General features: G+C 39.9%; 1 protein-coding gene and 1 long non-coding RNA gene across 2 annotated transcripts; both read right to left on the reverse strand.

Moving 5' to 3' along the window:
* Nucleotides 1–410: 410 nt before the first annotated feature.
* On the reverse strand, nt 411–9,067 carry LOC116736426 (plexin-C1-like). Its single transcript, XM_032588866.1, has 16 exons — nt 8,016–9,067; nt 7,152–7,280; nt 5,640–5,774; nt 5,464–5,558; nt 5,285–5,387; nt 5,053–5,206; nt 4,776–4,860; nt 4,452–4,527; nt 4,248–4,289; nt 4,004–4,134; nt 3,676–3,855; nt 2,967–3,132; nt 2,447–2,623; nt 2,123–2,338; nt 1,809–1,908; nt 411–1,627 (listed from the first exon to the last, which is right to left on the reverse strand). The coding sequence occupies exons 1-16, from the start codon at nt 9,012–9,014 to the stop codon at nt 1,569–1,571; spliced, it is 2,847 nt and encodes a 948-aa protein (XP_032444757.1). The 5' UTR covers nt 9,015–9,067; the 3' UTR covers nt 411–1,568.
* A 1,406-nt stretch (nt 9,068–10,473) lies between these two features.
* On the reverse strand, nt 10,474–11,137 carry LOC116736372 (uncharacterized). The gene is made up of 2 exons (XR_004342546.1): nt 11,087–11,137; nt 10,474–11,000 (listed from the first exon to the last, which is right to left on the reverse strand). It is a non-coding gene; the product is annotated as an uncharacterized LOC116736372 (long non-coding RNA).
* Between the last annotated feature and the right edge of the window lie 3,548 nt (nt 11,138–14,685).

Raw genomic sequence — 14,685 nt, forward strand, 5'->3', positions numbered from 1 at the left:
ACAAGACGAGGCCTTTGTGGTGATTTAAGTTGCTTTCCTCTGTGATGTTTTAAGCAGGATTGCTGCTGGTTGCTCCGTTTAAGGCAGGAAATCACCTCTGTTAAGGTTCTGGGTTAATTTTGGGTTTGAGTGGTGTTTTCCCACTAAACTGCAGATATCTTCCTCTACTCAACGCTCCTGCTCCAAGGCCAGCGAAGTCTAGTGTCACTGCTAAGCAGACTTTTAATTGATTTTAGCATATAAGAATAAACCGCTTCCCCTTTAGATTTAGGCATGAGACGCTATTAGTTTGACTTTTTATATCACATAGCACCAGCTTGGTTTAACAAACGACGTCTGATATTACAATGAAATTTATGACTTGAAACATTTCAGTGAGCCAAAAAAAAAAAGCATAGAACGAAGTGATGTAAGAGTTCAGAGCAAACACTTTTATTTTTTCTTTGCAGCATTTTAAAACTGGATCCACATGGTTGTTACCGAGGTTACCAAGATCTATGCCCAGATTTGGGGCCAAAACATCACAAAGACTTTAGCGCTAACTTGATTACAGATTACCCATCCATTCATCAGGCAGACTTGTACTATATTTTTTCAAAAAAATTATTTAGCAGTTATAAACATCAGAGTATCACCAGCGTAATGACGGACGTTTGCTTAGGAAAAGCACACTAAGCAGCAGATTTTTTTTTTTTTTTAGATTAATCTAATTTAAAACAATAACTACTAACATGCTTATCTGGATGCAGTGGAAATATGATAAAATACTATTTTTGATGTTCTGTTTAATTTGTGGCAATCTTTCAAAAAGCGTCTTCTCTCTAACTTCTGTGGTGATAGAAAAAATGCAAATGAAGTTGCTGAAATGTTGATGGTGTGACCATAATCTGATGTCAAGATAAATACATGCATGTATAACTAGTACTGGTTAGAAATCTTGAGTGTATATTTAGCAATATCTGTCACTACAGGAAGACTATGCTTCAAAATAACAGCTCCTTGAAGTACATTAAACTAGTGAGAAACATTTTTTTCACCAATTAAAATCATCCAGTTGTTATAACCAGTGTGAGGAAAAAAAACAACTTCTGCAGCATATCTGTAAACTTACAGAGCTTTGCAAGAGTTATAGTTCTTGATGTTGTCATATTTTGTCATGTTAAAACACAGATCAGTGCATAGTTGTCAAGCGAAAGGGAAGAGATGCATGTTTTTTTTTTTTACAAAAGCAAACTTTTTACAAACAAAACTGAAGTGTGGCATTCATTTGCAACTCCCCTTCTCTCCCTCCTCTACCAGGACGTCCAAATTAGATTATATAACATTTACTTCCCCGTCAACCAGTGACACTGGAAGACTGAACTTGCTTTTTGTTTGCATTGCATGCTATGCTAACTTGACTATTTTTGACTGACACTCTGCGAGGTTTTCATTTTTGTTGTTCACGCCTGTCTTAAGCTTTCGTTACGTTTCCCATCCGAAACATCTGGCATTTCACCCAGACGTTCGAGGAAGCTGGAAAACCCGCTGGAAAACTACTGAGGGATCCTGAGGCGCAGCAGAGACGATCAGAGCTTGGTCTTCTGGACGACGCGTCTCTTCTGGCACTGACAGATGATCATCAGCACTGAAAGACAAACAGTTATCCTCCGTTCAGTTCTCCGTCGCGCTGACTAGTGTAGGTAGCTCTTGTAACATGGAATTGTGGGATATAGAATAGTGGAAAAAAACTAAAATTGACCGTTTTAAATAATGAGGCGAGCAGTAAGTGGACCATATTATCAGTCATGTTCATGAAGCAAACTTACCAACAGCAACAGAGGGGAGGAACATCAGGCGCAGGATGAGAAGGACCTGATGCAATAAAGATGGATTCCACACCCGCACTATTGTTTCTCCATACATAATCTGGAGATACATGAGAAATGTTATTTAAAACTGAATGTTTAGATGGAAAAAAATAAATGCATATTTTAAAAGTATAAGTTGGAATCATAATGGCATTAAATAATAATAATAACATAATAATGATTGTAATTATAAATAATAATTGTTCCAGCACTCTGTCTTACAATTACAAGACAGTTCAAATTGTAGTTAGTTGTTTGAGAAAGTGATTTACCTTTAGCTGATTAAATATGACATCGGTTGTGTTTTGAATCTCACAGACCAGAATCTGTGATCCATATTCGAAGTCACTGTGTTTCCCATATTCATAACTAGGGGTAGTTTCACGATCATCATCTTCATTCTGCAGGATGCAGGGATACTGCTGGTCATCCTTAATGCCCCATATTGACAACTCTTCTGTTGTCATCATCAGTCCGTCTTTGATTTTCTAAAATAAATAAATAAAAAACATTACTGCTTTTTAAAAAAATCTTTTGTAATCTAATTGTCATGAAGAATGATAAATAATATTATTTAAAAAAAGAATCAAACTCACCAGTATGGTGATTTTGATATTATCTCCTGTCCTCTTGGCTCTGAAGTTGATAAACTGCGGGTCTGGACGGTGGAACATTTCTGCTGAACAGCTCAACGTCTGATTGGCTACTTTTATTTTCACCACAGGTCCGTTCCACTCAGAGGGCTCAACAGGAAGTGTTTTATAGATGAGAGTCTGTGGAGAATTTATAAATATTCATTGTCGAATACAATTAAAAAAGCCCCGACCTGATCTGACACATTGACGTGATTATACTAAACAAATAAAACACAAATAATGATGAGAAGGAGTAAAGTAGGTCACAACGTGATTTCACACAAATCATAGGATTTGAACAATAACTAGTTAGACACAAACATGAAAACTATATTTAGTCTCATGCTATTTCTGACTACAATTAAGCCTGATAACAGTTTAAGTCACACATATGACTTAAATGACCGAAACTATGTGAAAAAGTCTGACAGAGCACTGTGTGTGTTGGTGTGTGTGTGTGTGTGTGTGTTCACAGACCCACCGTAGAGTTGATGTGTTCAGGAGGTCCTTGTAGCTGTGGGGGGTATTCTTCCTGTTCATAGTATTCTAGCCCCCTGTAAAACTCCAGCTCTTGGACATCCGGGTTGTGTATGACCATTTCCACTGTGTCCAAGTAGGATCCTGTGATCGTGATCTTCCTCTTCCCACTGGATGATGCAGGGCGGCAGCCGAAAGAGCAGAAAATATATAAAAATGTCCGGGTGCATTATTCCCATGATTGGAAATACTCCATAATAAATTCCATAGTGATAAAAAGAACAGATTTTTCATTGCAAGCATTTTCTGATAAACCAATTCTGGACTCTAAGGAAACACTTAGGATCGTCGTTCATTGTGTCGTTTGCATGAACTGAGACTGATGATGGTTTTGAGTGAAGTTGCCCCTCCCACCTTCTTCAAACCAGACAAAATCAGACCTCAAAAATTTTTTTATTTGTGCCGCTATCATTTTAAAGATTTTAAGAAATGTTTCCAGAGGTCATGAAAGATCAACCAGCCCCTGGACCTTCTTCAAATCAGACAAAATTGGTGTCAATAAACTAAAGCCATCTATCATTTTTTTCCACTGCAATTACTGACTCTTTTGAGTTGGTCTATCATATAAAACTCCAGTAAAGTAAACTGCTGTTTGTGGTTATAGTGTTAGAAAATGGAGGAATGAGACAGGGTATCGTTAAACACACAGTTACCTTCTCCAGGTAACGGATGGTGAAACTCCAGTACAAGATGGCGCTGACTGGTAGGTTATATCAGCTTCGCCATGGCAACTCCCGTCAGACAGGACAGCACACACTTTGGCTTCAGCTTCATTGGCTCTACTGGGAATGTGGAACGTCAGACTCTCACCAGTGTTGTTCCAAACTGGAGATCTAATCAGAGTAGTTGAATAGTTACTCTTTTCAGAAGATAAAGAGAAAATTGTAAACATGATATAAAAGAACTGTGGGACAGGCCAACCTTCTGTCACATATGAAATAACTTTTCTGAAAATTAGACCTAAACCAGGGAGTGACTTACTCCTTTGAGCAGGCCGTTTCTGTCTGGATTTTGACTCCAATCACATCTCTGAGGTTGCGACCTTTCAGCAAAGCGTGATTTCTGCCGTAGTAAGACACACGACTGGGAGACACGGAGATAATCTCTGGCTCCTGTCAAAAAAAAGAAAAAACACATGCAAAATAAACTGCCCCAGTACACGACCCTATCTTGGTGTTATTCTGAACGTGGGTTAGGCTGGAAAAGAATCCACATTTAGACTCACAGCAGTGATTGGCTGAGAGGCGAGCGGTTGGCAAACAAGGTCCTACAAAACAAAGAACAGGAACAGAAATGTCTGCTTCCGTTTCCTAACCTGCTTCAGTATTGTACCATATAAGTGTTGTTATGATGTTGGTTTGAAATTTAAAACCATAACAGTTAAACTTGTAGACTTTTCTTTAAAAACCATCTGAAAAGGTCTGATTACATTCCGCACTCCTTCACTGTCCCAGGTACATCGGTTCTCCCTCCAGCCACATCCGGCTCTGATGCACTGCTGACACCTGCAGAGAAAACAACATGGTGCTGAACATACTCACAATTATATATATATATATATATACTGTATATAACAACAATAATTAACCTGGGTTCACAAGGTACAAAAACACACAATACATGTGAATGAGTTTCATTCTGAAGTTAATTTCTTTTTCAGATTGGTGGTCCTGGTTATTTAGGACCTAAATAAGCAACTAAATTCTTCACTTAAAAACTTTGGTAGTTAAGGTTAAAGTGAAAATGAACTTACGACAGAGTACTATCAGAACAGTCGATGAGCTTTAGACTCTTTGTCAGTACTGCCTCAAGTCTGACTGATAGGATGAGATCAAGTTCTGCAAACGGAAAATCACTTCAGTTACTTTGGCAAAAATACTGTACAGAAAAACATTGGACACTGTACTGAACATATTTATATAAATATATATATAACTGGATTTGATATGAATGAACCACATTGTCTTGTAGTGATGTGGGGCTCAATAACAAATCGTTTTTACTGGATAATTTACCAAATAATTACGAACCATTAGAGTGAAAATCGTCAGAGAGAACGCAGATGCATTGTGGGTACTGAGGTAGTGCCATACAAAGCCTTCCCACGTTTGTGACGATCGCACAGGTAAATTCAGACTGAGTGTTCTGTGCCAAAGTCAGGTGAACGTTGACGACTATTTTGATCTGAGAAAGGAGCGAATAGAAGAAATCAATAACTTGTAGTTCCAACTGAATAAAGTCATCAGTCTGTTATTGATCCACCTGTCCAGTGGAGTCCTTCTCAGCTCTGTAGGAAATCACTTCCTGTTGGTATTCATCAGGGATGGACATCCAGTCGTATTTGCAGTCATCTTTAAATGTACATCTGAATAAACGGACAAATGTCATCATGAAGCTCAGAATTGTCTGGAGACTTCAGCAGCACCTGAAGTTTCTCTGACCTTTTCCCAGAGACACACCAGACACAGAATGGATCCGTACAACAGTCCTCTACGCTCATGTATTCACTACAGTTTGACACTTTCACACGCTTAATCTAGAACAAAAGTCAAAAATTTAGAAACACTCTAACATGCAGTCTAGTACATGCAACAAGGAAAACTGAAAAAAAAGTTACCTTGTCCTTAAATATCAGATACATTTGTTTATGATCCACTGGATTCAGAAGGATTTTTGGAAACACTTTCTGATTACCACTGACCCTGTAGTGCTCCTTTGGACATGCTGGACGATTGTTCTTGTCCACAGGAAGCTGACAACAACAGCATAGATATAGTTACTGTGCATAATTTATCTAAAAACTCTACACTTGTGCTTTTTAATTGCTCAGGTACATTTCAAGCTCATATCCTCCTACAGAGCTTTTGTTAAGTAGAGCTGCAGCCTATTGGACAGAAGATCTCAGAGGTTGTCCTGGAATTGATTTGAACCAGTAACTCCTTGGCTTTGCGCGTCTTCTCCATTTCTTTTCTTTAGATAATTTGTATTTCTTGAAGTTTTTTGGTTTTGTTTGATGTCTCTTGGAATCTCTATTTCTGTCACTATACTGCTTTCTTGTCTTGTTTTTTGATTAGCAAAAAGTAGGATTGAGTCTCAAGCACAACCTGGGAGTCCGGGTGCGACTGTAAACAGGTCGGACCAACAGACGAAGTGGAACTCACTCTCTGGGCCGTGGTCAAGGCTAAGAGCAGTGCCATGACAGAAATTTCATACCAATACCCTTGATAGGTACAAAGGGATAATGGCAAAAGGCTACCAGCACCAGCGTGACGATCCACAATGGCACCAAGAGATCACCAACTCATGCCAGGCTTTTCTCATGAAATGGCACATGGTGCTGCCCCACAAGTTTTGCCCCACAAAACAAAATCATTTCTGTGCTAAAGCTCCAGAGTCAGCATGAACAGCAGCAAGAAATAGCTTTGGGAATCAGCGGCTAGCAATAATTACATTTTTACAGTACATCACAACTGGGTGATCATACAGTCCCTCTCAGCACAAGAAACGGATGCAGCAATTTGGCGTTCAAATTCTCTGATTACACAATGTCTGTCTTGTCTGATTGTAAAAGCAAAAAAAAAAAAATTTAAAGGGTCAAAGGCAGGGGTCTCAAACTCCAGTCCTCAGGGGCCGCAGACCTACAGTTTTTAGATGTGCCACAGGTACAAAACACTGGAATGAAATGGCTTAATTACCTCCTTCTTGTGGAGATCAGTTCTCCAGAGCCTTAATGACCTAATTATTCTATTCAGGTGTGGTGCAGCAGAGGCACATCTAAAAGTTGCAGGACTGCGGCCCTCGAGGACTGGAGTTTGAGACCCCTGGTCAAAAGTCATCCTAGGGATGCTGTAGAATAGGGCCAATCTTCAGAGTTATCCACTTACCTGGACTCATAGAAACGGTTTCAGAAGCAGTGAAGCCATTTTGTTCATTTAGTACAAGGCCTCATTTTGACTGAGAGCAGGCTGGCTCTTCACTGCACTGACATTGTTCATACGTGCACACTGTCTCGTTACTGAGCAAAAATAGAGTTTTGACATGAGGTTTAATTTATGTAAAAAAAAAAAGAAGAAAAAAAGAAATGCATCTCTCCCCCACCCCTAAATGAGAACGTAACTATCCTACTGACCTTAATGAGCTGCCCATCGGTTGTTCCGATGAAGAAAACCGTCCAGCTGTCCTGCTTCACCGCCAACACGGAACTCATGTATTTCTTCTTAGACAGAACAACCTGCGGTTTCAGGGCCTTCGGTTCTGACTGAGAAACAAAGACATAATATCAAAACTGATAACCATGAAAGGTTTCTGAAACAAGTATACAAATAATATCCATAAACTAGCTGGTCCTGCTGCAGGCACATTTTAAGTCAGCCATGTTTCTCCATCTCTATTGTGTGTCGTATCAAAGAAAGTGACAAAATTACAACTTTGAAACAAAATGTCAACACTTTCTGAAGAATAACAGAAAGGGTTAAAGTTTTATTTTAAGTTACATGTGCGTTTATGTGCAATTGATATTGAGTTGAAATAAGAAAAGAGTTTGTTAACGTACACATGAACCACCAGTAGGTGGGCAGGTGATGACAGATTCTGTCTGCGTCTGTAAGGCTGAGCCCACCTCACTGAGGAAGCTCATTTCAGCCACACGATCTGATCACGACACCAGCAAAAAGCAAAGCGGAAACTCTAATGTTCACCAACCAAACATCCTTCTTTTTGTGACCGAGTCTTAAAAGTCCTGTTCATAGACAGGATTGGAGACGACGGACATCACTGGGGGGTTCTGGTCAAATGTCCCATGGACCTGAAGTCTGATTAGCTGGTAGCATAATGCCACCCAACTTGTATGGAACCTTATTCTGACATTTCACTCTGTGCCCCTATGTATTGTTGATAATCCAAAACTATTGACAAAACAAGGAAGAACAGAGCAAATCTGCATAGGTGTGAATAAATGCACACACGAAAAACAATTACGTAAGAAACAACTCACCGGGTTGTTTGGCTTGTCCACTGATGTATAAAAGTCTGGATCTCTATTCTTCTCCCTGCTGATACCCGGACTGACGTCAAACAGCAGCAGTTCAGTGTTGCTTTCTCCTCCGTCCACACTGAACACTCCACTCCACAGGACCTGCTGTCCACCTGGGACGACTGAGGAGGCCAGCAGTCTGCTGCCTCCAGAGGAACTGAGAGTCGCTCCATGAAGAGACTCCAGAGTCTGAGCTTTACTGGTTTCAGCCTGAAGCCAGATCAGACGGACTTTGTTGGTTTCACCTCCTGATGCCACGTTGGAGAACAGATACACTGTTGAGTTGATCTGGAATCCGTCCACAAACTCTACATCAGCTTCAGTTTGGATCCCAGGTTTATCACCTGATCGATCAGACCAGGAAAATATTTCCCCAGACTGGTTTTTATCGGTGTTTTGAAGGTTGATTGTCTTCAAATCAGCACTACACTCTGTCTTGTCGCTCGGGTTCTTTATCGCTGTCAGAATGTAAGTCTCAGTCTGACCTGGTTTCTCCTTCACATCCACCAGAAAGCTGACAGACCCACTGCTGCTCCTCTGAGGTCCCACCTGGATGGATTCACTGTAAACCAGCTTAGAGATGTTCTTCAGGTCCAGAACTTCACAGAAACCACAGAGTTCGTTTCCAGTCACACCGCAGCTGATCAATGTGTAATTTTTCTCAAATGGTAATAAAACATTAACACTGAAAGTTGGTGTTAATTTGCCATTCTCAGGGACCCGCTGAAAACTCTTTTTCCCTGGCTGGTCTCCGTTCTGTAAAGTCCCTCTGAGGGTCAGACTGTGGATCAGAGTAAAGTTGGGTCTTAGCTGATAAAGTGCCTCTGTTGTAGCGATGTAAAGATTGTTGGAGCCAATTGCCACCTGCTGAATGTCCCCTTTAAAGGAGAATTCACCGTTCTTCAGACTCCAAACAGATTCTCCACAGATCATGCAAAGCAAACAGAGCAGCAGGATCATCTTGTGCTAAAAGAAGCAGCTCTGACATAAGGACAGACTGCAGGTTGATTTGATGTCCGTATCTCTGCTGTGAAACAAGTGAAAGTGCTGCGTCTCTTTTTAAAGAAGTGGTGAATGTGAGAAGGAGGGGCCATCTGCAAAATCACAGCATCTCCAATTTCACTAGTGATAAAATCTAAATGTTCAAGCTGCATTTCAGCAAAATCTCTGCATCAGTGAGATTCCATCAAAGTGTTTCATAATTCAGTTCTTTTTCAGAGAACACTGACGGTAAATCTGATGCTCTCTGATGTTCAACCTTCTTCATAATTCTTTAAGTTACTGACTGCATGTTGTATGCTCATTGAGTCATTTAATTGATCAAGTTTTTATCAGTTTGAACTGTGAAGTCAAAAATGATATTCCAGTTTTAAAGGGAGTTCATTTCCTGATCTGCTTAAAAACCAAGTATTCAGTCGTCCCTGGGAACCTGGAACTTCAACTGGATTTCACTTCATAAACAGGAGCGTCCCTGTTATGGTCTGGCTCTGGAACCGTAACAAGTTAAAGGGAAGCATTATGTTAATGAATTTAGACCAAAACTCTTTACTGCTACACTGCTGACAAAAGCAAAAATATCATCTGCTCAGGAAAAGATGAAGCGTCTGTATGACAAGAACGCTGAATGTCGTGTCTTTCTTTCAGGTTCTCAGTACTGACCTTACTTCCTATTGTGAGTTCACTATTTCAGGCCAAGTTCTCTGGGCCATATGCAGTTGTGGAACAGCTTGTCTTGGGTTTCAATCCTGGACGAGCCCCCAATTTGTTATGGTCTGGCTCTGGAACCATAACAAATTAAGGGGAAGCAACGCATGGGATAAAAATTAGATTTATTTAGCAAAAATAATAGCTGGCTGGAGAAAAAAGGGCAAGGAGAGGGAGAAAGGAGAGAGAGAGAATGGGCAGGGTGAGTAACAAAGTGGTGCGTCTTAAGCTGGATCTGATATTGTTCTGGAGACGCTGGCCAGCTGCCTCCATTTCCAATAAGCACACCGATTAGGAGCTCTGAAACAGAGATGTTAGAGACCCAGAGGAAAGGCCTTGGGCCCCAACAGTCCCCCTATTTGTGTTTAAATAGAAAAAAAACCTTTCACAACTCATCCCAATCATTCTCTTTTTCACCTTTTAGTTAACAGAGCTCACAATGTCATTAATTTCCCCAGAACTCTAAAATAACTGAACATCTATTAGGCAGGTTTGTTTCACAATATTTTAACACAAATAAAGCTGTGTATCGTTAGCGTAAGGATGGCATTTTACTCAGAGAGCATGTAAAACAAAATCAACCAACCCAAGACTAGAACCTTGTGGAACAAACACAATTTGAATTTTTTAAGTCTTGTGTTTTGTTCCCATAACATTTATGGCATGTTGGGTTCCAGTTTCTTTACCCACATGCAGAACACCAGGAGAACAGGGATCAGTTAAATGATGTTTATTTAAACAATACGACAAGACAGGCTGAGAGAGTGTGATCCTTGGGGCAGGTTCACGGAGTCGTCTGCACACTAAAGGACAGCAAAAGGAGATGGTGAGTTTATGGTTGTCAGAAATGGGAACTACGAGGTAAATTAGACTGGTCTTATTTGTCGTGATGATAATTTCCTTCAAGGAGAGGGGAGACTGCAGGTTCAGGGTTTTGGTTCCTTTGTGTGTGTTTCTGAGGTGATCCAGGTTCCAGAAAGTGGGCTCGGTCGAGTTGGTACCGGGTGATGATGTTGAGGCTGCGGTGGAGGGCGGACAGGTAAGTTCAGGCATGGAGGAAGACAGAGGAGCGGTCCGACTGCCAGCTGGGAAATCCAGGTACAGCTTCTGATCAATATGAAGAGGTGAAGGTGAGAGTCGGGCAACCAGTGGGTAACGATCCACGGCGTCACGAGGGGAGAAAATCCAGAAAGCCAGAACAAGGTCTTCGCAGGGAGTATCCACGGCGTCATGAGGAAGCACCTGAGAGAGGGAAGGCGACAAGAGAAATTACTAAGAGTCACTTCAAGGGAAAACACAGAGAGTTATCTCAGGGGGGCTCAGAGTACCATTACTGGCAACCACTCAGGCCCTGAAGTGCTGGCAGTCTGCTCCTCTTAACTCCGAGATAATGTGATGATGAAACACAGGTGCACTGAAGCGCAGACACACCCCTCCAGGGGAGCAGCCTCTGTCACCCTCTGGTGGACGAAGGATGAAGCATCAGGAGAACAGGACCAAAACCACAAAGAAGGCCAAAACCCCCGGTTCCCAACAATTTACCTCTAATAAAATAATGTGATCAAATTTGTGGTTGTTCTTCGGCTTAGCAAGACATACTGCATATTCACAACACGTTAGCCAGATGCTAAAGATGAAAATTAGCCTGACTGCAAACTGATCTAACAAACCTTTGTTTTGTAGGAACAACAATTGAACAGTTTCCTCAAGGAGTGAAGATGATAAAATAGAAACACAAGTTAAATGATATCTTGGGTCTTTTTAAATTTGAATATCTTCTTAAATTTATTTTCTGTTTCATCTGACAGTTTCTTCATCTGTGAGAGTTTTTTCTACCCAGTGTTATCTCTACCTTCTGCAGTAACTAGAAAAAAGAAAAAAAACTGCACACAAATATCTCTGCTTCGGTTCCGTTTTAGATGTCAAGATAAATACCTGCAAAAGATGCATAATTTCCTGAGAACTACTTCAGAAAGTTATGCAACATTGAACAGTTTCTGTACCTGTTCGTCACACCTTTGATACAACCTCGAGTCAAAATTTTTACAGATATGTTATAACATTAGATGAGCCTGTTTGTCGAGTTTTTTAGATAAGCATTAGACATTAGAAAACATGCTTCTAAAAGTTTGGATTTTACATGCATGTTAAATTCAGGCAAGGCTGATGGTAAACAACTTCACTTCTATTCTATTCTATTCTATTTTATTCTATTCTAAGTGCATGCATTAAAAATATGTGCAATTAGATCCGGTGTCAGAATTCAAGACATCTTTGCCATATCTGTAAAATTATGTTCAAAGAACATATTACGCAGAATGACGTTCACACCTATACAGATTTATGCACTAACTCTGCATTAGGGTGTGGCAGAGGCTGATTACAGGTGGTAGTTGAGAAATGAGACAGGAAATTAGTGCTCAAAATAAACCAGGATGTTCTATTAAACTAACAAAGGAAACCCTCAGGGATGTGTGCTCAGTCCTTAGTTTTTTACTCTGCTGGCATATGACTCGCCTGTTAAACTGATCACTTTAAGGTCATTACATGCGCTGATGAGGAAATAGTTCTCAGATCCGGAGTGATTCCAAGTTATTTATATATACTTAGTGATTTGTTTTGTCTGTTATTTCAACTGAAAGTGATGACAAATTTATCGACTTGATGGCTGCAGTTTTATATCACCCGCTTCTTCGGAAATCTTTGGCTTCCTTTCCAAAGTACTAAAACTGCATTAAAAACCAGCCCAGACGTTAGATCTGTTCTGTAGTTCACTAAGAACACGGTGTACTCTTCATCGCGTGTGATGAAACATCAGAGCTCACCACATTCTGGCTCCTGTTTGTGATGTGGTGAGCCGAGCAGCGGCAGTTACAGCTTATCTATCACATGTGGCTGCTGAGTGCCTATGTGGCCACGATGTCCTTACACCAAAGCTGAAACCTCATCATGCTCTCACTGGGGTGACAGGACTCTAATTTGTTACAAATCTGCTGGTTCTTCAGCTGCTATCCATCCTGGTTTTATTTTATTTGGCTTTTAACTCTAGCGGGATCTAGTTTCAAATTGTATGTTTTTTTTGTTTTTTTTTGTTTTTAAACTGTAAGTTTTTATTTTATGTTTTTTTTATTGTTATGTTGTGTTTTGATGTACAGCACTTTGTATCAGCTGTGGTTGTTTTAAAGTGCTTTATAAATAAAGTTGGTATGGTATGGTATGGTATTTATTGCCTTTATTAGCTTATCATTGCTGATACAGGGAGCAATGATTTATAAAAGAACATTTGCAATAGAAAGAAAAACCTGGAGGCAGTTCCGGGATGGGAAGCACCTTGGGCGGCTGCCCATGTCATTCGTATCACAAACTGCCAGTGCTCATCTGTCTGACAACTATGACCTCATCAGCACATTTATTAAGCTTAACGTTTGTAGTAAATAAGAAGGCAGTCATATGATACCAGAGGGAAAAAAAACAAAGGACTGAGTAAACACCCCTGAGGGCTCCCATGCACCGAAATTGATACATAAATAGATTATTACTTAGGAGAGGCCAGCTCTCTACTTTGTTGCCTAAACTGAGGAGAACATTCCCAATTATTATCTTTAATGCTTTGGTGTCTATTAGAAGCAGTCTATGGGTTTCCAGTATCCTGGGTAGTGAAAATCTGTAGATTAACGTCATCATCTAATAATACCTTCATGCATCAAGTTGATAACACAGCTAGTATACAAATCTATATCAGTGGGGACATAATGCAGAGTTGCAAGTTCTCTGCACACAGATGCACAGATGTACAAAAGATGTCATGCATGATACAGATTCTATTTCCACTCATGGAAAATATTTATTCGTGTAAGATGATGGATTCTGCATTGTTTAAAATAGCACTGGCAGAACTGAATGTACGTAGTGTTCAAACTTGTATTAGCATTAGCTTTATGGAATATAGTAATAATCTCAAAAATTCCACAGATGGAATTATCAAGTGGGAGCTAACGTATGCATGAAGCATATGTAGATTATGTATATGTAGATGTTGTGTATGTCTATGTTGCAACATCTACATATGCAACATAGCAGCAACATAGACCAACGACATCTACACATATGACTTCTGCTTCTTTTTGACACAAATGGAACCCCATACATACTGTATGCAACATCTACATAATGCAACATTGACATATCCATAAAGCATCGAGACCATATGAGTCAACCAGAGACACATAGCAACAACATAGACCAACAACATCTACACATATGACGTCTACTTATTTTTGACCCAAATATGTCAAAAAAGGAAAGACATCATACTAATGGTGTCTTTCTAAAAATGCACCTTACAGTTGTTAAAAAGAAAAGTGTTAAGCATGTTGACTAAATGGTACCAATATTGATAAATTTGTATAACTTTCTCAAGAACTGTAGTCATAAAAAATGTTGTGTTTTGCAGTTTTTGTCTAAACATCTAGAATGTGGTTAAAACCACAGAGATTTCAAAGAGCCATGTAAAATGTCTGTAGTCACCACAGCAGTTGGTGTAAACGTTGGCTCACAGAGTTTCTCAGAGACTTCCTGATGAAACAGAAAATTTAAGAAAGCATTTTTATAACTCCATGCGCCACTTTATTCTTGTGTTTTCTTCTATAAACATTACTTCTAGAGGAATCTGTGCAGTTATTGTTCCTGTTTACAGAGACGTTGTCTGGCAGATCTTTTTTTTTTTCAGTCAGGCTTCCATCATTGCTCAGAAACAGCCATGATGGATGGCGATAACGAGCTTCTTGTGTATCTGACGGATCTTGAGTATGCATCTTGTTAAACCTCGGAGCTACTGCACCATTTATCGCAATTTTATTGCAGAGACAACATTAAGAAGAAGAAGAAAAACAAGGCTTAAAAGATTCAAATAATGCTTGTTCCGGAG

This window comes from Xiphophorus hellerii, chromosome 17, assembly GCF_003331165.1.
Source record: "Xiphophorus hellerii strain 12219 chromosome 17, Xiphophorus_hellerii-4.1, whole genome shotgun sequence".
Taxonomy (NCBI): Eukaryota; Metazoa; Chordata; class Actinopteri; order Cyprinodontiformes; family Poeciliidae; genus Xiphophorus; species Xiphophorus hellerii.